We start from the raw sequence: 22,295 nt of genomic DNA, 5'->3' as shown, positions 1-22,295 counted from the left end.
TTATGGCATGCTGAGAGGGAGAGTGGGACAAGTTTAATTGTCTTTGCAGCAGGGAATGTGGTTTAAAATGCTGCATATAGGGCCATTAATTTGTTTTCAATTTTCCCGGAGCTAAGTGACGTGCTGATCCTCCCGCGGGCTCACGCTTGCAAAAAGAGATTGCACTCACGCTAACCTGGACAAATTAATGCTTAAGAAATTATTAAATTCTCCTGCAAATTGAATGGCCAATTCCCCTTGCCTCCAGCTCTTGCTAACACAGCGCTCGTGTGCATTGCTAAATTAAAAATGAGGGGTGGGGTATATAAAAAAAAAAAAAGACTTTGGTGCATTTTAGCATTAACTGATATAGTTGGAAAAATTGAATCGGCTGGAAAATATGAGGTAGAAATAAGCGCCGAGTCAGGCCAGAGGGCAAAATAAACAAATAACATTACTGAATTAAATGGAAAAAAAATGGCTTTATGATGATTAAAAATTCACTTTTTAAAATACCGTGCTCTGCTATTGGTGCATCTTCCACCCACTGATTTTTATTTTATAAACATATATCTAACCTGAGGTCTCTTACTGGGCTGGAACCAGCCAAAGCTGTGATTGGCCCCATAAAACCCCAACGTGCAAGCATTTGGTGACAGTGGCAAGGGAAAAAACCTCTGGAGGGGCAGCCATCTGCCGCAATCGGTTGACACGCATTCTCTCACATTCACACCTACAACCAGTTTAAAACTAAAGTTAGTCTAACATCCATCTCTTTGGACAGCGTGGAGGAAATGCAAACTCCACACTGACGATGAGGAGGTTCAAACCAGGGACTTTCTTGCTGTGAGGCGACAGTGTTTTTGTTCTTAGCGTCTACGCTTTTCCTCTGCAGCCCGACTCTGACGATGACCCACAGGAACCTGACGGGCAGCTGCAACGTGAACTGCGGCTGCAGGATCCACGAGTACGCTCCAGTCTGCGGCTCTGACGGCATAACCTACTTCAACCCCTGTCTGGCTGGATGCAGCACCGTCGGCAACGACAGCACTGGGGTGAGTGCACAATAGAGGGGGCGATTGCGTACTTGCTGCACTCATAGTTGCTTTTGATTTTGTGTCACATAATTGCACAAGCGTCAAATAAATCGGAGAATTATGAGTGGAAAAAGAAATCCGAGGAGTTTGCCAGAGGATACACAAATCATAATGGATACACAAAGACCTGTTTTCTGTGCATTCTCTTCTTGTAGCCCTGCAAATAGAGGAAATTAGCGAACAACAATGTCCCAGAGGAAGTTATAACAACACAAGGAAAGAAAATGTTTGGATTCTTTGCCTAGATCACTGATTGCACCGTGCTGGTGGTGCCATCCAGTCTGTATGTGAATCTAAACGTCTGTTTTAAGGAGCTTTGTTCTGATTTAACTCAGTTTAATTGCAATTTCTCATTGTTGTTTTCTCCCACAGATCAGGAACTACACCGACTGTGGCTGCGTGCAGAGCAGGCAGGTCATCACCCCGTCCTCCGGCAGCCAGGTCAACCAGCTCCAGCTCGTCATTGTTAAAACGTACTTGAACGAGAACGGCTACGCAATGTCAGGGAAGTGTGATCGCACCTGCAACACACTCATCCCTTTCCTGATCTTCCTCTTCATTGTCACCCTCATCACTGCCTGTGCCCAGCCCTCCGCTATCATCGTCACACTCAGGTAAGGGAGGCTGTCCTGCCAGGTTTTGCCAGAGAACATCTAACAACCTTTGTTGAAGGGTTCTCAGTTTTTCATTCTAATGTGGTTTCCCTTTACCCAGGTCCGTCGATGAACAAGAGAGGCCTTTTGCTCTTGGGATGCAGTTTGTCTTACTCCGAACTCTTGGTATGTTTCTCATTATTTACACCACATAGAAAAACTGTCCTCGGTATGCTTTACCAACTTGTTAGTTTGGATGAATCTCTTATCATTGCTGCCCATTGAATCTACTTTGCCCATACAGGAAGTGCAAACGCTTTAATTTAGTGAAAAGTGAGTATTTGTTATTATTTTGTTCACTAAGACAGCAAACAGCTTTCTGAGCAGCTGAAGATGTGTCGTCAAGCATGTAGCCAAGCAAATCTGTCATCTGATGTTTTCACAGCTTCTCCATAGTCCACTTTTCTCCAGCTTTTATTGTCTTGTTCGTCCTCACTAACGCCACAGAGAGCAGGGATATGCCAACTTGTAACACACCTCTGTGAACTTTGAGCAGACAGGTGTAGAAAAGTGCTCAGGCTGAGTAAACACTACCCTTGCGTGGAATCCAATCAGCCTGGCCTTGCTGTGTGAACATAAAGTTGTCACAAAGTTGCAAAATGTGTGCAAGGATGCACAGCGGAGCCCTGTGTGTGTATGATTATAGAGTTAACACAATCTAATAATGAGTTTCATTATATACACCTATACAATGTTACTGAAGTTAGCGGCGCTTCTGATCGGCATAAAGACAAACATTGCCACCAAGTGGTAGAGAAATGGTACTGCAGTGCAGTTACTGTTACTACTGTGCTGTATGTATTAGGATGTATTTGAATTCTGTGAAATTAAGTTTATTAGCAAGAAAGTTTAATTTGAGTTAAATTAATTCAGTTCAATTAAATATTGTTATGTCAGCCTCAACCCACTGTATAGTTTATATTCAGTTGGCTGAAATTAAAGTAATTAACTACAGCTTCTCTCTCCCTCCAGCCTACATACCGACGCCCATTTACTTCGGTGCTGTGATCGACACCACCTGCATGCTATGGCAGCAGGACTGCGGCGTGCACGGCTCCTGCTGGGAGTACGATGTGACCTCGTTCCGCTTTGTCTACTTTGGCCTGGCTGCCAGCCTGAAATTCGTCGGCTTCGTCTTCATCTTCCTCACCTGGTACTCAATCAAGCACAAGGAGGCGCGAGCTGAGCGCTGGCGTCAGCACCTGCTTCCACTGGGTACTGTCAGCGAGCTCGTATGCCACGCCGGAGGCCAGAAGAGCCACGCGCGCACCCGTTCCTGCCCCGTGTTCATCCCGCCTCGACCCGAGCCGCCAGCCGCCCTCCTGCTTAACCGCGGCCACAGCAGCCTCAGCTGCCCAGGCAACGCCCTCAAAGCAATAACTCCCCCCATCTTGCTGCCACATCACCACCGAGGCTCTGCCCATGTCTGAGAGTGCGCCGGTTTCATAGTGACACGTGCCTTCCTGTCTGTGCATTTGCACGACACGGCGTCTGCTCACCACACCAGTCAGACGCCAAGCGGGGGGTCCGCCGCTGCTGTAGGACAGACAGGCAGAGACACAAGTGCGCCCACCACACCTAAAGGGCTGCTCGTCCTTTACGATGACAGGAGAGCGAAAGATGTTCTTTCACTCAAGAGCATATCATCAGCTGCAGCCACACGGCATCCACACAGAAGGTCAGACCTCCAGGTTTGGACGCTATAAAGACATCTCATGGTGCTACTGTTAAAGGGCAGGGCATTATCATTATGTACAGTCAGATGAATCATCATCAACACAGCGTCTAAAGCACAACCTGTACTATGCAAGCTCCTGTGTACAGCTCCTCCCTTCTCAGTACTGTACAGCTCCCTCTGTATTCCACATCTGTACCTCCTCTGCTCCACCCATACCACCACACTGTTGTCCATTCTTTGATAATCCCATTTTCACTTGCAGGTTAAGCATACTCTTGTGCATTTGAACCTTTTGCACCTGTTCTCTCGTCTGGTGTTGTCCACATCTTCAGTGGGACTGCTTTCTAATCCTTTCACCTCCTTCATTTTTTTTTCTTAACAGTGCCTCTCAGGCTGCCTCGGCCAGTCCAGTATAAAAGGCTAGCTACCAGGGTAAACGCTAGCTACTAAAAAGCCAGTCATTTCTTCTTCAGCTGGGCGACAGCACTTATTGGTCGTCACAGATGATCGTCTGCAAGTTAACCATGTAGCTCAAAGCAGGCAAAGACCAGTTGGTACAGTGTAGAATGACTATAGGCAAGAAAACGATATTTCATAGCAAGTGGTGTTATTAAAATGTTATTTGTCAGGCGGCAAAAAGAAGAAAGGAAATAAGAACGGTACATTATCTCTTACCATGTGCTGAAGTTACTGAATGTCCCAAAGATGTGACAGTAGGATTTATTTTTAAAGTGGCAAAACCCCCGTTTACTTTAACCCCTTTTTAAAAGCGTCGTCTTCAGAGTAAAATGATTTGTATGGAATGAACCTGCAGATGAACACGTGTAATTTTGGCTTTGTATTGTAAAGGCGTCTCCATACTACTGATCATCAGATGTACATAGTAGTATTTTAGAATATAAAAGTAGCAGTGCAGCAAGCTTGACCCCTTATGTCACTTATTGGGCGTTTGGGGCCATCTAGTGGACACAGAATGATGGCGCGTGAAGGCCAGTGAATGTTGCTGTTTGTCAGACCTACTGTACTATGAAATTATGGGTTTCTAAGTTAATCACTGCTCTGGATTAATTGCTTCAGACCCCCAAAGGTTATAATCGAGAGAACAGATGACCTGCTGTCTTGGATATTTATTTATTTAAGTCAGATGTTTAAATTTTTTCTGGCAAAGTCTGCTGAGTTTCCCGTAACACTGGGCTTGTGTTGTTTAAGTAAATTATAACTTAACTTCCTCTAATCAGGAGCATTGAAGCCTTGTTGTGTTCTGATGTTAGAAATATATAAAAGTGCATTGAAAAACTCAAATGTGGGACTTTTTTTTTTTTTTAAACCACATTTTTAGAAGTATTTTTTTCTCCACGTGCAAGGGGATACATAAGTCTAATAAAAGTAACAGTATTTTATATTCTGATTGGTATGAGTTAACAGCCCTGCCACTTAAAGATTATCATAGGTAGATCAAAGATTAATTTTTAGTGTTACCGTGACTTCAAATGAAATATTCATAAGTCATCATTGTGTAAATATTAAAGCAAATGAATCATATTATAGAGCTCACGTGTAGTTAGAAGCATATTTATAAACTAATCCATGATGTTGTAGTTAAAAAGGTAAAAAAAAAAAATTTCTTAAAGCTAGAAAAATGGAAAAAAAAAGTGGTTGAACAGTATTATTCACACGGGGAAGGTTCATTTTACATCACAAAGGGGAAAGGTTGGGATTATTGAACTGTTATCCATCAACTGAACATAATAAATTAAAATGTTGAAACTATGCTTCCCAGAATGTCCTCCTATATTATGATTCTCTGCTCTTCCTCCCCTGGGTCGTATTCATCACGCACTCTAAAGAGGACTAGCAACGTAGGATTACGAATCATCTGCTCACTTACTGTGATTGCTGCTCATGAAACTCTGTTCTGATCCTTAAAACCTGTGCAAAAATACCTTAGGAATATGTTCACTGCAAGGCAGAACAGTAACATTTCCAAAATATTACTTAGCCCAAGGCCTTCTGTGTTCTTAAAATTCGATTTTTATTTTTATTAAAGCATGAAAACATCTCTTTGAGGTGAAGCAAACTGCTCTCCTTGCAGGGAAGGCTAGAGAATCATCCGGCAATGCCGCACCAAGGCGGCGATTTCTGACTTTGCTGTACTGTACACACACTTGGATTTCAGTGTCCTGCTGTTCAAATGTCTGGATTGCTACTGGCACAGATGACTTTGTGTTGACTGCAAGATTTGCTTTCTTTCTTTTTTCTTTTCTTCAGTATTTACACTGAAAGTGAGTTTCCTGTACTCTCCAAGTTGAGCTTTTATTGCTTTGTGTTCCTCAGGAGCAAAAGTCTAATTACTGTTTGTGAACACTTGATTTACAAATGCCTTGAATACTTGATATTTGTCATTCAAATAAAATAAAAAAAATCAATAAATAAAGAAAATGAACTTGCTTGAATCATTACACACGGAGACTTGAGGGTGAAAGGTTTTATTTCTTAACAGCGTTGTGGCTTTCCCGAAACCAGAGTTGTTCCATAATTTCTACACACATAGCTAATGCTGCAAAGAAAAAGGAGCTTCGTGAAACCAGTTTCCAAGATAGATGTGAAACGTTGCCCTTGGAGAACCTTTTAGGCTTTTACTGACATGGACAAACCTGTAACAGTGTGTCATAATGTAACCACCTTGAAATGAACTGGCCATGTGCAGCACCATTCTCTGTCGTACGGTGACGTTTCTTTACAAAGTTACAGAACCACACGAGGAAGACGTTCTACCACGCGAGCGCTTTTCTTGTGATCAGTGAAGAAAATCTTTATTTAAAAAACAAACAAACCCCAAAACAAACGTGAGCAGGTGTCGTGTTTCACGCGCCTCGTAGCTGACTGTTAAACTGTGCCGTGATTGTCTGAAAGCAAAACAAAGTTATGTTGATTCTGTAACCTTTTTTAAATTATTTCATAAAATCTGAGTTCACAGCAGACAGGCAGTGGAGGACCAGGGTCGTTATTTTTTTGGGTGGGGAGGGCTGTTTAAAAGTGCTTGTGGATTGTGATGAGAGTTTGTTGCGACTGGGCAGGACTAGGATAAACTGATGAATGGAGCGTAACTAACTCGATGCTAATCACCCATTTAGAGATGGTTTAACCACTCACACCGTTTTTCATAAAAACATATTAAAAACATCAATGGTGTTGTTATCCATGTGGAATTCAGCATTTTTAATTCCAACACTTAAGTTTAGCTGCATTAAGGCTTTTTTTCTAAAAAAAAAAAAAAAAAAAATATATATATATATATATATATATATATATATTTATATATATATATATATATATTATATATATATATATATATATATATATATATTTTTTTTTTTTTTTTTTATTTTTTTTTTTTTTTTTTTTTTTGAGGAAAAAGAAACATAACACTGTTTACTAATAATTGTAGGCAACAGTAAAAAAATAAACAATAACTTTAATACTCATTATACAACTCTGACTGACTGAGGTGGCATTATTCTTTTTGCTTCGCTCTTGGCTAGCACTCCTTAGTCACCGTGTCTTTATGGTGACCGGAAGTTTATTGGCTGGCTGGCCAGAGCGTGAGTCTGCCTCAGAGGGTCTGACTGGAGGGTTGAGGCAGAGAGCCGCTGGCCTCGTAGTCCAAGGTGATGGGCAGAGCTGACTGAGGCAGCACCACCCTGACACTCTGTGTGCTAGTCTGTGTGGTGGGGATGGTGGTGGTGGGAGGGCTCCCTGTGGTGCCAGCTTGGACCTTAGGCCTCAGAGTCTGCGAGACAAAAGGGAGAAAGCCTTGGGCATGGAAAATATCATCCTCCTCTTCAGGGTCCAGGTTATGACTAAGACCCTGCGGGCTGATGGTCTTTCGGTGACCGGGGCCGAGTTCTAGCTGGGCTCGCAGGCTGTTGTGAGTACGCAAGAGATCATCGTGTCGCGTTTCGAGTTCTGTCAGCCCATTCCCGCTAAACGTTTCGCCTTCAATCTCCTCAAGCAGCTGCGCCCACGTATCGCTGTGGAGGACATCCCTGCCTCTACTCAGACCTGGTGATGATATCACTGCTGATTTTGACATAACGGACGTCTCAGGTCCGCTTACAAGCCTCTCGGGAAGGTCGTTGACAGCAGGCTCCAGTTTCTGTTCCAATGTGGGCCTGGGTGTGGGTCGTGCCGATGGTATTTTGCTGGGGATGGGGGTGGTGAGGCGAGTCTCTGTGACTAAGCCCGGCCAGACGTCACTGGCAGAAGCCAGCTCTTCTCCACTGCCCACTTCAAGCCCTCCACCCCCGGCCCCGGAGCCCAGCTCTGGCAGGGTGGAGTCGTCAAGCTTATGGGTTTGGTTGTTAAAAACGTGTCGCAGTGCAAACATTTTATCTACATCCTTCTGGAAGTTGTCCCAATTCTCTGGGCTGGGGCTGTAGTCAGGCCTACATTCATACAGGCTTTCGTTTATGCTATACAAATCCTCCAGTCCCTGCCAGTTCACCTCCTCATCTGTCAAGTTGGGTAGCTTAACCTTGTTGTCCTTCCCATATTGGCTGTGTGCTGTCAAAGAAAGAGAGAGACTGTGAGGAGCAGAAAAATACGGGGAGCTCTTTTCAGGTTCACTCAGTCAGCATGCAGTCACGCTCAGCTCCCAACTCTCACCAAAGCAGCCAACGTATAGGAGTCTGAGGCCTCAAGCAACACACACACGCTTCAGAAGTAGCATTAGAAAAACACAGTATTCACCCTGAGCTCAAGCCATGAGTAGTGCAAACACATGCTGGCTTTTTGCTAATTCAGAATAAATAAAAAAAAAGTCTGAGGAAAAACAAAAATATTCAATGATCCATTATAATATACTAACAAGTAATATGTAATGATATAGTTAATGAAGGGCCTGGGCTCAACTGAAATGCAAAGTCAGGCAACCTGGAATAAAAGAATGTAATGGCAGAGGAAACAAAAAGATGGTCAACAAACAAAAGATGAAACTCATGAAGCAAAGTAAGAGAAAGTGCTCGGTAATTCCCAGGAAAAATGAGAAAGGAATTCAAAATGCTACGAAGAAACAAAAGTAGCAGCAAAAGCCAAAATCAAGAGTTTGTCTCAGTTTGATAAGTGCAAGAAAAGAAGCGTCAGAGCCGCTTTTGGTTGACCGTCCTCGTGGAATCGGCTCTCTTCAGGACTATTTGCAGCTAGGAAAATGGAGATTGTCTGACATCGGGTTTTTAGGGACTCACAGGAAGGAGAGGCTTGTTCTCCTCTTTGACCATTTTCGATGCTGCTGCCGCCTGGTAAGCAGGTGCCAGAAACAGAGGTCAAAAGTGCAGAGGTCAGTGCCTGGACAGAGAGGTCACGGCAACTCAAGTGTCCATTCTACTGCTAGCTAATGGCCATGAGTAGATATGAAGAGCTATCCTGAATGTCGCGTTACACCGGGACAAAATGGAATGACTGTGGCTGGCATGGCATGAAATGTCGAGTGTTAAAGGAATAGTTTCAAGTTTTGGGCAACTTTATTTTTTGCCTAAGTAAGATGAGGAGATGGATACTCCTCTGTCTGTTTTTACCCTTTGCTTTTGTGAGGATCAAACAAACGAGACATATATTGAGTTGATGAGAGGAGATTCCTGGAAGTCTCTTTCTATTCTTCATGCCTGGCAGGTACACACCATTCAGGGCTGTATATAAGCTTATCTCCCAAAAATGTCAAACTATTCCTTTAATGTCAGGTAGTGATGCATTATGGGGATGATGCGGTATCATGCATTGTCATTTACATGCACTTGATGCTTGGCCTCAAGTAAAGAAATATCCATTATTAAGACTTGGGATTATTCTATTTAAACAGCCATGCTATCCTATAAAAAGATACTAAAATGATCAATATTTTAACATAAGAAACTGATAGAAATGTTTCATCTTGAGCATTGCTGTGAAAACATGTGGCAGAGAGCATCTTAGCTGCTGCAAATCGACAATCCACAGCGAGCAAATATAAAGACAGACTGTGTGCGCAGGATGAAACAAACAAACAAAATATCTGTTATGCTTTGTTAGCGCATTCCCAGCATGCAGCCACAGATGAAGCGTCAGCACTCCGTGTATGACGGATTAATGGGAATGAGGCAGTTGGGCCCATGCAGGTGTTAAAGGGAGGAGAAAAAAAAAAAAAGCCACTGAAGAGAAACAAAAACTTGGAGAATACCTGTGTGGCTCAAAGCTTCCTCCATCTTTACCTCCTGATAAAAATAAAAGCAGTCGATTGTTAATGTTTTGATTCAAGGAGGTGTGGGAGGGAAACAAACAGATCATTCACACTGAAGACGTCTTCATGCACCGCTCCTATATGCTATGGAGAAACGCAATCATTGGATGATTAGGAGGAGGAGGAGGAATGAGGAGACAATGGAGGAAAAAGTCTGAAAGGTCTTATGACTGGGCTGGGTTTAGAGATGAGGAGATTCAGAGTTAAGTGGTCTGATCAGGCGCTCACTTTACAGGTTATCCCCTTCAAAAGCAAAAAGGATACGAGGTTATCCAGTCAGGTGATTGCTGAGGGTTAAGTCACACATCACAAATAGATTCTGCTGGACCCATTTCACCCCACAGTTAAAATTTTAATAATCTAATTTTCCAACTAAAACATCACTTGATTGAACCACAACAGTAATTTCATTGGTTCACAGAGCTGGCACCATAACTGAGAAAGGGCAGCCAGTGCAAGTAAGAGATTTTCGGTTGTTTTGTGACATGTGCTGGCACGGATTTGACAAGACCAGCATGCCAGCGCTGAAACACAATCAGGTTTCTCAGAGCAGCTTTGGCCGCTCCAGTGCTCCACTCTCCAGCTGGTAATTACAGACATGAAAGTTTTATCCTCGGGACATAAACAACGCAGCCAGTTCATGCCACACACAAACGCTGTATAGCTCAGACTTTACAGGCTTAGGTCATACTGACATTACTTATTAACCGCCTCCATCACTGGGATGTCTTCTTTTAATGATCCTTGGACCAATTGGCGGTGATAAAAATAAATAAATAAATATACTGTGGCTGCCTATAGCACCGATGCGTGACAGGCTCGAATAAAACGACAGCCTCAATTGCTGTGATGACAGAGTCCTCCAAATAATATCCCTAACACTCGGTGACTCACAAAGGGGAAGATTGGCCACGATGCACAACTGTAACCTGGCCCTGTATTTTTCTTTTTTTTTTTTGATAAATTCAGAATATATTCCAGTAGAGTGGGAGATCCTGAGCTGAAAGACAAGTCACAGTGCACGTGTAGGTGTGTGGGTATGTGAGAAGAAAACACAGGAAACAAAGGGAATGCATATCTCAGTGATGATTACTTGACCTCCACCTGAAATTTGAGCAAACTGAGTGGATCGTCCCCAAACACATGCACCATGCAGATATGTACAAACACACACAAGACCGAGACTGAGACAGATTCAAACCACAGAAGACTGGAACACAAATATTATCACATCGTCCCTCGGATTGTGAGTTATATTAACGATACCACTTGTTACACGCTTCAGTCAGTCTGTTTCTTCTGTGTGTAGAATCTGTTTCTGTCTTTATTGGCATCACAACCCCCACTAAACCCAGTCCTTCACTCAAACGGGGAACAAACAGACTGAAAGGAGATTCTTTTATTTTAATTACTCTTTTTTTTTTTTTACCTGTATCCAAGCCTTTAGGGCGAGGGTTACACTGCTTGTATCCTTGACAACTCCTCATCTCCATGAGCTGGGCATGGAGTGTGTTCAGCACCTCTCGATCCACTGCATATACTGCGTTGGTAAGCTGCCAACACAACACACACACAGACACTTGTTTTATTGTCATGATGTTATATCTTCTTGTTATATTCCCATGTAAATACCTGCAAAATTACTAACAGCACCTGTTCTTTAACAGATGAGTTTTATAACGCAGGAGCCAATGAAAATTGTTTAAGAGTGACAAAGCAGACAAACGCAGTGAGAGAGAGCACAGCTGACTGATTGTAGACAGATGTTCACCCACCTGGTAGGGGTCACTGTTGAGGTCAAAGTACTCCAGGAAGCCGGTGGAGAATTCGCAGAAGAGCGTGTTGTGGGTCTCGTTGATTGTTCGCAGGCACCAGTACGTGTTGTTGTTGGAGCTGGTGCACGCACAGAATGCCCCCACTACGAAATAAATGACACAGCTGCTGCCGTCAGTCCTAATCCTGACCATTATTTCAGGCGAAAACGTGAAACTCATTAAATGAATGGAAATTTTACGAATGTTTGACAACCAGATCTACATCATGTTAAACGCTGATCAAACAATCATTATCTCGCTGATGTTTGGAGACTGAAGCTAATAAACGCACGTGTCCAGAAGGGAGCCGTCTGCCAGTGGTCATTGTTATGTGTGAAGCAAGTGAGGCCTGGAAGGCTGCAGTCGTCGCCATTCCTCTGGCGCTTCTTCTCCTTCCTTTCCTTCTTTCTCCTGCGGATCTCGTTGTACAACTGGGCCTTCCCGTCTATGTCCCGCGCAGCCTCTCTGTCAGACAGAAACGTGAGAGAGGATTACAAAGGCGTGACGCAAACATGACATCAGCCCCTACCCTCCCTGGTGCAAGTAACCGCAGTAATTGGGGGGATACAAAGGGGACTTCCAGAAGGCCTCACTGATGCCAGGCTATGACAGCCTGTTTACTTTCATGTTTGAGGCCTTACTACAGTATTTCCAATTTTCTCTGGAATGACATTCTAGCCACTGTCCCCTCTTCCTCCAGCCCGAACACACGGCAGGCACTGCGAGAAACAGCTGCTTTACATAAGCATAATCGGTTCCCAGTGTTTCCTGGTGCAAGCCGATCACTGTGTTTGAGGGACTAACTGATTTCCCTCTCTGCTGGATCATTCTGTCTTTCCATGCAACTCAATCACTTCCAGACACACAATGACAACATCTGCTTTGTCATTTAAAGTCTATTGAGGGACCATTTATAGATGGCATGCCTTCTTTAGAAACCTGTGTGTATTTTAGGATCGCATACATCATTAACACACCAAAGTAAACGTACATGATGGAGTGTTTCAACTGTGATCTACAAAGCAACCGAAAATGAAGATGAGCTTTAGTGATGGATTCGTGCAGGGACCACCATGCAGATGTACGGTTAAAGAGCATTACAGCACACACCATTTGCACATTTTCAATCAGTTGCAGATTTCATGGTCAGTGTTAACTGAAAGATAAAATGCTGAAACTAAACAGGGCAAACTCAGAATTAAAAGGGGAAGAAAAACTCACTTAAACGGATGGAGTTGATCATTCCTGCTCTTCAATCTCTCTGCCTTGTTTCTGTGTCCTTTGCTATAATAGCTGTTTTTTATGAACAGAAAAGGGACCGTGGAAGAAAAGTTGTTTTTTTGTTTTGTTTTTTGTTGTTGTTTATTTTTTAATCCATGTAATCCAGCAGGGTTTGGAATAAGGCCTAAAACAAGCTTTAAAATCAACTTTTCCAACAATACTGGAGATATAAATGCATTTTTTAAAGTGAAATTATAAGTGACTGACCTCTTCTTTCCACAGTCACAATCATCTGGCCGTGTCCTCTTCAGATGACCTCTTACTTCTCGCAGTTTTTTCATTTTTTCTTGAAGTGCTTCAATCTAGAAATACATAAGCAATACAACCAATGACCTTTGATAAAAACAAATATCCAGAAAACTGTCCAAGAGCCTCATATTGAACCTCATACACTCACCTCCTGGTCCACATAGCTCTTATGATCCTTCCACGCTCTGGGGGACTGGTAGATTTCTCTCTCGCAGTGGACGCTGTCGTTCACGAGGATGTAACACCTAAAAAAGATGCAAAAACACCCCCTGCTGTATTCTACTTTATTGACGCAGAGAAATGTAAGTGAGAGGGGAAATTTGATTGCTTACTTGTGGGTAACTTTCACAGAGTTCAGGTATCCGACTGCATTTGTATCATCTGCCAGCATTTCCTCTGAACCGTCGTCAGACCCCAACTCATATTCTGGTTCCTCTGGGTTGTAGTGACGCTTGGAGATGACACGAGGACGGACAGCTGACTGATCATCTGCCTGAAGGTCAATATCATATATTTGACCTTCAAACTCCACAGACAGAGACCTGGCAGGTCGAGTGTGGACGAAGCGTGGGCGATAACCTATTATAAAGAAAAAAGGATGCTATGTATTTCTTTTTACTCTCATTTCCACCTCATTTCAACATCGCAATGAAGTAAAAGCCAGCATCCTAATACACCAACTGATTTTTGGTAGGATATCCTATCTGGATCTTTAAGGCTTATTACATGTTCATACCATTGTTGTACTATTTCCAAGACACATCAGAGGGCATCAGACCATTTGATAACAAAGCCCCAACAGCCCACGCATGCACAAAGGCACGTCCAGAGCATACATTCCAGGACCTGTTGAACAATGTTTGCTTTTTCCATGCATGGGTCTCACTAGAGCATAAAAAATCCATTGCCGGGAATAAAAACTTGAGGCTTTAAAGATTTCTCTTTCTAGTACTGAGAGACAGACATTAATGGGACTTTTTAAGAAAACAAAAGCTCTTGTTTTTGAAGTGAAATAATCTGACACACATGTATATGCATTTTGCCATGGTTTCAATTAAATCACTGTCCCTCTATATTACAAGAAGAAAGAGCAGGTTTGGGTATACTCACGGCGGCTTGTTGAGGAAGGAACCTGTCGGTGGGAGCGGCGTTCGGTCTTGGATCGTTTATACTGTGCGTCTCCACAGTCGCAGGCCCTCTCCCTTTTGTCGTAACTGTCACGGGGCTTTAGGCTGCGGGCTCTCTTCCTGGAGCCTTCTTTGGAACCACCTTTACACTTCTGTATCCTCCACTTCCCTGTGATCTCCTCAACGCAGTGCCATTTCTGCAGAAAGAATTACTTTTGGTAGCACAATAGGCTTGCAAAAAAAAATAAACCAAAGTTTCCTTGCAACAGCAATGAACACATCTTATTTTATTTCTTTTTGGGTATGGCTAATTAGTGCCTTAGATGTTAATGATATGACAGCACAATTTGAGATTTCACAACTAAACCTTTAAGAAAATGAGCACATGCTTCTAACAGACATATCAGAGCCTGTGGGAAAGAACGGCATCAAAAAGCAGCGAGAAAGATCAACCAAAACTAAAACATGAGGCGAATTGGGTCTGTCTGGTTTCTGGAAAACAAAGCGGAGAGCCATATCGTTTTCACATTGGGTATGTCCATACTATGTGCGTCACTGGGGTAATTGTGTAAATACATGTCCATACAATCGCAGACATCCCCCGCGCCATTTCCCAACATGAATTCACGCTGGGAAAAGAAAGTTTTGAAGCTAATTGCTGTGAGTAGTGCCGCTTGTTGGGTCTCGAGTAAACGAAAGAGACACATCAGTAAAGTTTGGTATAGATGATGAGGGCTGAGTGTGGGAACGAGGGTCCAAACAAAGGGCTATAAGTCAGATCGGGTTCCTTTTGGAAGAGCTTACAGACCAAACAGGGCTGTTATATCAGCATCAGACAAGACGTGAGAGCGAGAGAGAGAGATGTATTGTCACTGGAGGACGAGAACAATCTCCATATTTCTTTCTCCTTCTCCCTCGCCCTACTGCGAGTGCTTTAAAGGTATAAGAGTATCACTGCAGCAGCAGAAAAGCAGAATAATATAATATAGAATTTCAGGATTTCATCCTGAGACCGATCCATGTTGAGATTTTCCACTGTGCATATTAACAAAATAAGATAACTGTAATCAAATTTGTTAGCATGGATGAAAAGGAGAGAAAAAGCATTTGTTTGCTTTGAGCAAGAAACACTTTACTGGCCTCCAGGTTGCTTATATGAAGGTATAGTTAAACCATTAATAAGAAGCTACTTGCAATCAGTGTTGGTCAAGTTACTTGAAAAAAGTAATCAGTAACTAATTACTTCCCCCCAAAAGTAATCCTTTATTTTACTGATTACTTATTTTCAAAAGTAATTAATTACTTAGTTACTTAGTTACCTTTTAAAAACATGATTTACTACCTGAATAGGTGATAAAGCGATAGATCTTTCAGCCCAATTCTACTTTTTCTGCGTAATCCATCATAGAAAATGTAATCAAATGGAAAAGTCTCTTTTTAAAACTTGTTTTAATCTTTTAACTTTATGCATCAAGCAAACATTAAATTATATGCATCATTCTCTGACTGGAAGAAATTTGTTTAACATTTAAACCTATTTTCTGCACATTCCAGCACATAAAATAAAATATTTTTTTGTGTTTACACTCAGTCTTTCAAATAAGTGCAAGTGAAACACAGCAGAAAATAAATAAAATCAAAGACTCAGCGGTCCTGTTGCTCTATTTTCACCTGTATAGTAGGCGGATGTTTTCCCTGGTGCAGGTGTGCCGCAGCGGTCAGTGGAAGAATCCGCGAGTTTGTCTGTGAATTTCCCTGGTAGCGCACTGGGTGCTTGCACGGAAGTTTAGGGGTTTTTTCACTGTAAAAAAAGTTTTCTTCCCACGCAGTGAACAGCGGACGCTAATGTTTTTGTCACTTTTTACGGAATCAAACTTAAAGTAAGGTCAGTACTTCCACGCTTTAAACGCTGCACGCTCACACTCTCTCCTGCACTCGATATATTATCCGTTGTTGATCTGCACACAGCTGTTGCCACGACCGTCACGACACTCTCGCAAAAAAAAAAAATCACGGTTTTAGTAACGCAGTAACGCAGCGTGCTTACGGGAAAGTAACAGTAATCTAATTACCTTTTTTGCAATAGTAATCCCTTACTTTACTCGTTAAAAGATAAAATACGTTACTTGTAACGTATTACTGCCCATCTCTGCTTGCAATCACTTCAACACACTAGATGTACTTATGAGCACATATGATGAGCTTTCACTTGCATTATATGATGCAGTATACACCTCTGATGCCTATTGCTCCTGTTAATAACTCATTGTTATACACACTGTGAGGTGTTCGTTATGATGGATCTGGACTGCATTAGCCAAACCCTTATAAATCTCTGTGATTGAATACTACAGGACATTTGTAATAATTTGTCTTATTCTGGCCTGTCTGTTCCGGGGCCACAACCTCTACTATTTGGCTGTTGCTCTGCCAGAAAATTCATGGGCATAGATCAAAGGGATGTACCAATTAGCGCACCACAAAACGGTGTAAAGCGGTCCAATTATAAACCAGTTGTGGCTTTGTAGAACAGTTCAAAAGGCAGCTAAGAGGTCACTTCAAAATAATTGCATCGGCTTTCTTTAGTGGATATATCAGGGCACTCATGTGGTCAAAAGGTTGCAGAAAAAAGAAATGCGCTTGTGTGCAAATGGGTGTTTCTCCTTTACCTGTCCGGGCTGTTCACACGGTGTCTGGAATTCAGCCTGCTGGCAAGTCTCTCTGACCTTCTTGTACTTGGGGAGACTGTTGCTGTGTTGAGTACTCGCTGAGTCGTCCTTTTTTCTCAGGATCTTCCTACACGACAAAACAAGGAAAGCAAAACCATATCAAATGGTGAGTGACGTCAAATGGCGTCAAATTCAACTGCCCTGTCCCCTTTTCCTTTACAACCACCACCACAAACACTGGCTAAGTCTCTGCTACGGCCATGCCAACACCACTGTCCTTCCTCTTCCATTATACCTCGACTAGCCACAGCAGTCACAGACAGAATGAAGATGCCAGTGAGGCACAGAACAGCCTGTCCCCTTACACAGGAGGGCCACTGCAGTGTTTAATTTTTTGTTGCCGTCTTCTTTGGCTGGAACCAGCCAATGTTCACACGCTAGCTTGGCTGACGTATCTTGCCTTCAGCCAAGAGTGATTAAAGAGCAAACAGTTGTTAAAGACCCTCCCTGATTGCTGCATTACGTAGATGGAGTTTTAAACAACACAGTCAGTCCCAGCTGTCATTCAGCATTTCACAGGCTCAGATGTAGTACTGTAAGGTTATGTGAGGTTATTAAATCAGACAACATATCACATGACTGGTGCAGGAACTGCAGATAAAACTTCGACTACTGTATTTGTGTCAATAGAGTCAAGTTAATGGAGGCTAATCTTATCACTTAAAGAAAAGTGGACCTGTGGATGTCATTTAAAAAAAGTTTAGAGTTTAACTGAGAAACAGATTTAAAAGTCAGCAGGCTGCTGGCCGACATGAGCAGCAGTAAAGCTAACAAAAGCTTCTTTTATTCTCTTGATAACGTGTGAGAAATGATAGCGGTGATGTAGCAGTAACAGCAGCTGTAAAGAAGAATGTGACAATGTAATATACAATATTTTTCATTTTAATTTTTCTCCTTTTACACAGTTAGACTGTGCTGCCAGCACAATCTGCCTTCAGCCAGTGATTGTTCTTTTGCCTGTCGTTTTCATACGAGTGCCTTCATGGCTTTCTTTTCTTGTTTCTTCAACCTATGTTTTTTTTTAACCCTCGGGCAACTGTATATCATAAAGTCGAGCTTGACGGGATTATTTCTCTCCTCGGTTGTCATGTTTCTGTCAGTGTACCTCTGGCGTTAGCACAGCGAAGCATGTTCATTGAACAAAAGTGGACTGACAGCTTGGAGGTATCATTTTCTGCGACATATATCTTGTGGCAGAGGAGGTTAAATAAAGAACTGACAGGGTTTGTGAAAGGACACACACTGGATGGAATCAGAAAACAGCCTTGGGGAAATAGTCAAGTGTTTTCTGCAGTGTGGCTCCTGCATTCCACACTGGGAAAGCTGGTGACATGTCCTGTGAGTGGATTGAGTGTGAGGCTTCCAGCTATTCCTCAGGTAACATCATCCGGAGCTTGGCTAGCCTTTGTTTATTTTGCGTATGTCTAGTCCTCCCATGTTACTGAAATGTATCTTCCTCCTGTCTCCATCGATGCAAGCTAAGTCAAGTTTAGGACTATGATCTAGGATTGTGTACTTAATATATGCAAGCCCCCCTCCCCTCCGAGGAGACAAAGACTCGATAGCTTTTCTTTTCTTTTTTTCCCCCCTAAATGACCTGGTTACATGTGTCAGCGCCCCTTGCGTGAACTGTCATAATTTTCCAGGAATTTTAGCTTCGCCAAACAACTTACAACACTTTCAATTGGTTACACACTGCCGTCCAAGCCGAATGTGGTCAGGAAATGTCTGTCAGATAACAAATAACCGGGAAAAGCAGATGCGTTGCTCGAAAAGGGAACACGCACCGAGCCCTGCACATTTCGGGTTCATTTAAATGTTTTCATCAGGTTTATGTGACACACAGTGACACGGATGTGTTTGTGGTGTGGAAAGGGAATAAAGAAAGCCGGTTTACCCTCGCTCCACAAGGAATGTGTCCCTCCAGACTTTGGGTTTCCGGTTTGGTTTGAATCTGGGAAAACAAAACATACAAAGTTTATAAGCTTCATATGGCCTATGCACTCACTATCAGCTACAGCACGGTGGGAACAAAGCTAGTCAGAATTATGGAAGTTGATCACAGCAAGAACAGGACCTTGCGGGCGTAATGCTCTTTTAGTATTAAAGGGATTGTGCTAAGTTTTTCTGTAAAAACATTTTCGTGCAGATTTATTATAAATAGTGCAAGGCACAATAATCTTGCATTCCTTTTATACACGGTTAGTACAGTGGGTTTGCTGGAGACAAAAAATGATTCAGTTTGCAAACAAATTCTACAGGAAACCTCATAAAGAAGAAACTCAGTGTTTCCCAGCCAAAGTCCCACAGCCAAGGAAAATCTGCCAAATTGCCCCAAACCCACTCTGCCCAGCTGGAGCAAAAGCCATCATTTTGGCTATGGAAATTTGCATTTGCTCAATAGAAGTCAATAGAAAGAGTTGTTGCACATACGCACGCTGTGGAATTACATGTACATAGTATCCATTACAGCATGGCATAATGGATCCACACAAACCTGTTGCCAGTCCGTTCCTGTTCCAGCAATTTAAGGATGGGCTTTCCATCCATGTCTGGAGGGATCTCCAGTCCAGCAATGTGGAGAAATGTGGGAGCCAGGTCAATGTTTAGCACCAGATGAGGGTTTCTGGAACATTACAAGCGTGAAAGACATTAAGTTTCAAGTGATAAAACTGATGGATTGAAATATCAGAAGTTTACTCAAAGAAGACAACAAGAGTGCAGCAAAGACTTACTGAATGTTTTTATAGTAACAGAAAAAATGTGCGTAGTTACTTACACTGCCCCAGGCTCCACATTCGGTCCTCTCATGAAAAACGGTACACGGATATCAAAATCATAAGGCATTGACTTGCCCTTGACCAACCCGAACTGACCAATGTGGTATCCATGGTCTGCTGTATAAATGATGTAAGTGTTGTCCAGTTCGCCTGTTTCCTCCAACATGTCATAAATCTGTGTGAAAAAAAGCATCAGTAAAATGATCCATGGTAGATTACTCAATTATTTACAGTAACTACATATCCATTAATAATTACTCATACCTTCTGCACTGAATCATCCACAGACATAAGCGTCTGTAGCCTTTTCCGATGCAGGAAGTTTGTGAACTCCATGTGGATCGGTTTCATGGGGCCCGTGTACTGCATGATCCAATGTTTGTCCATATTGGGGGCATAGTTGTAGCTCGGGGTGCTGAAAGGGCAAAAGGAAAGGAGAAAGGAGACGGGTATGTTAAAAAAATGCATTATTTGGGTTTCATTGTGTTGCCGTTTAACTCGCGTAGAAGTCCGAAAAACATTTTGGACGTGTCCACATCAGAGCGCCTAACAGCCAAACATTTAAGATGCCAAAAACACCTATCTGCTACTTTTCACAAACCTCTGCTCAGCAGCAGGTGTCACAGTTGTCCACTGTGCTTGACAAGCATCAATAGCTGCTCAGTTTGCTGGGGGAAAATGTCTTAATACTTTGCACCCAGCACCTTGACTGTTTTTCCACACCTCTCTCAGACCAGATCTCTCCTCCTCACACAGACACAAGTCTCCTCGCTTCACTACACTCCTGGCAAAGACGAGTCATTTGAGGGTTGGCACATGCTTAAGAAAATAATAGGTCCAAAAGTCGGGTTTGCAACAACTTCTGGTCTAAAAAAGCAAAGAAGTCATGCTCATTTGAAATTGGGGAATTACAAGACTGGACAAAGGCAAGACAGAGAGAAAAGTGCTTGCGTTTGTCAAGTTTGTGTTCAGCTGAAGGAAAGTGTTCCCCTGCTTGCAGTAAAGGGAAGCGGAACATCTGATGTTGTGCAAATCTTCTGCAGTTGAAAGCAAAATAGCACACAAATTATATACACTAAGTATATATAATGTACGTAGAAACCCACAGAATCTCAGTAGCAGTGAAGTTGTGTCCCTTCAGCTTTAAGTAATCCACTTTATAAATGAGCAGCTTCTACCCCTGAATAAACAGCCCAAGCCTCAAAATCTGCGTACTTAATGAAGACTTGCTTTGGGAGCTACTTTGCCCTCAGTGACTGAGCTGCCTTCTGTCCTCGTCTCCTCAGGACTGCTTTGTGAGAAGGGTGAACTCTTCACCCACTTAGCAGGCGGTCTAATAAGACCCACAAAGGGACCCGTTTCTGGGCAATGGGCCACCAAGGTATGGGGGCGCTGAGCACCAGGGAACCAGGAATGTAGATGTCAGTGGAAAGACGCCAGTCCGTAGCAGAGGTCACACCTGCATACTGTTGCATATAGTGCAGGTCTACCTTATTGTCTACATTATCCTTGGCTTACAGGAGCACTCCATGCACCCTAAAATGCCTCCTAACCTTAAAACGTTAGGAGGCACGCTTGAAGATGAGAGAGTTTCCATAAAGCAAGTTTTTAATCTATGGCCAGAATAGCATCTATCACTCCCTGCAGGGAAAGACATGCCATTGACAAACCGCACCAAATCTACGGTGTTTAAAATAGGTCGGGAACATACTTCGCATCTGAGAGAGAGTAAAAGCACCTGAGGAATGTTAATGACATTAACATCAAACCATCCCCAGCTACTGGTGCTGTCAAAAGCACAGACGCTTGTTTTGATTTATGAAGCGGCTCCTCCTTAACTGCCACGTGGTCTCTTTCCATCTCTGTGCATAACACACTAGCTGTAGATGGCATCTACTACAAAGTCAAGAATATTCCCATCCATAAAAAGAAATTTTTGAACATCGGAAAAAAAGTGTTTCCATAGCTGTTATGAAAGTTTATAGTCAAACAAACACCCAACCATGCCAACCACCTGGGCTCTCCTTAGTACCACTTAATCTACACAAACACACACACAATAACTGGGGCAACCCCTTTAGTCACTCGTGGGCCCCAGCTCCACCCCCTTCACCCGGAGACTCAAGCTAAAAATAAATTAATAATGTCACAAAGGGTGTTCCAGAGCGCACAATGCATTCCTCTGGTCCTAGGAGCTCCAGGGCGAAACTGCTGATTGATATGGATGGGGTCAGGAAGTCCTTTGCGAATTGCACAGGCGGGGAGGAAGGGGTAAGCAGAGCGAGCTGGAAAGAGAGAAGGAGATGACACTGGGAAACAAGGAGGGAGAGGTAAACAGAGTGATAGAAACAGAGATATACAGATAGAGAGACAGAGGGGTAGTATAAATAGATGACAAAGTTAAGTGTGACAGAAAGTGAGAGGCAGGAACACTAAAACCTCTGGGAAACATAAAGAAAAGGGAGTATTGAGTCTTCAAGTCCAAATCTAGTTCTCTAAAACACCATGCCTCCACACATTGAGCCGTGCAGTGAGGCAGTAGGGCTTGGTGCCAGTGAAACAACCCAAAGTACTGCAGCGCTGCCTTAACTCAATGAGAGCTGCTGGAGGCTGGTGTGGGTTTGGCATAGAGCACAG

General features: G+C 42.9%; 2 protein-coding genes across 5 annotated transcripts in view; one reads left to right on the top strand and one right to left on the bottom strand.

Moving 5' to 3' along the window:
- slco5a1 (solute carrier organic anion transporter family member 5A1) overlaps positions 1-5,844 on the top strand; it is a 36,464-nt gene extending 30,620 nt beyond the window's left edge. Inside the window, exons 7-10 of the mRNA XM_080864763.1 lie at positions 875-1,034; positions 1,449-1,690; positions 1,791-1,855; positions 2,702-5,844. Of these exons, the coding sequence (XP_080720889.1) occupies positions 875-1,034; positions 1,449-1,690; positions 1,791-1,855; positions 2,702-3,159 (925 nt within the window). The 3' untranslated portion in view covers positions 3,160-5,844. The remainder of the gene's footprint in view (positions 1-874; positions 1,035-1,448; positions 1,691-1,790; positions 1,856-2,701) is intronic.
- Positions 5,845-6,765: 921 nt separating this feature from the next.
- Positions 6,766-22,295, bottom strand: part of sulf1 (sulfatase 1) — a 33,552-nt gene continuing 18,022 nt past the window's right edge. For 2 of the 4 annotated variants that reach the window (XM_080864637.1, XM_080864638.1), the window contains exons 6-19: positions 19,923-20,073; positions 19,658-19,833; positions 19,376-19,504; positions 18,776-18,832; positions 16,819-16,945; positions 14,133-14,346; positions 13,355-13,601; positions 13,171-13,267; positions 12,981-13,075; positions 12,714-12,785; positions 11,785-11,957; positions 11,454-11,596; positions 11,108-11,231; positions 6,766-7,970 (exon numbers count right to left, since the gene is read on the bottom strand). In XM_080864637.1, coding sequence (XP_080720763.1) covers positions 7,021-7,970; positions 11,108-11,231; positions 11,454-11,596; positions 11,785-11,957; positions 12,714-12,785; positions 12,981-13,075; positions 13,171-13,267; positions 13,355-13,601; positions 14,133-14,346; positions 16,819-16,945; positions 18,776-18,832; positions 19,376-19,504; positions 19,658-19,833; positions 19,923-20,073 — 2,755 coding nt within the window. In that variant the 3' untranslated portion in view covers positions 6,766-7,020. Of the gene's footprint in view, positions 7,971-9,618; positions 9,653-11,107; positions 11,232-11,453; positions 11,597-11,784; positions 11,958-12,713; positions 12,786-12,980; positions 13,076-13,170; positions 13,268-13,354; positions 13,602-14,132; positions 14,347-16,818; positions 16,946-18,775; positions 18,833-19,375; positions 19,505-19,657; positions 19,834-19,922; positions 20,074-22,295 lie in introns of all 4 variants that reach the window. The other 2 variants (XM_080864640.1, XM_080864639.1) reach the window with 2 other exon arrangements.

This window comes from Rhamphochromis sp. 'chilingali' (genome assembly GCF_963969265.1).
Source record: "Rhamphochromis sp. 'chilingali' genome assembly, chromosome: 18".
Lineage (NCBI taxonomy): Eukaryota > Metazoa > Chordata > Actinopteri > Cichliformes > Cichlidae > Rhamphochromis > Rhamphochromis sp. 'chilingali'.
Note: the sequence above shows the minus strand (reverse complement) of the source record. Positions and strands in the feature narration are given on the sequence as shown.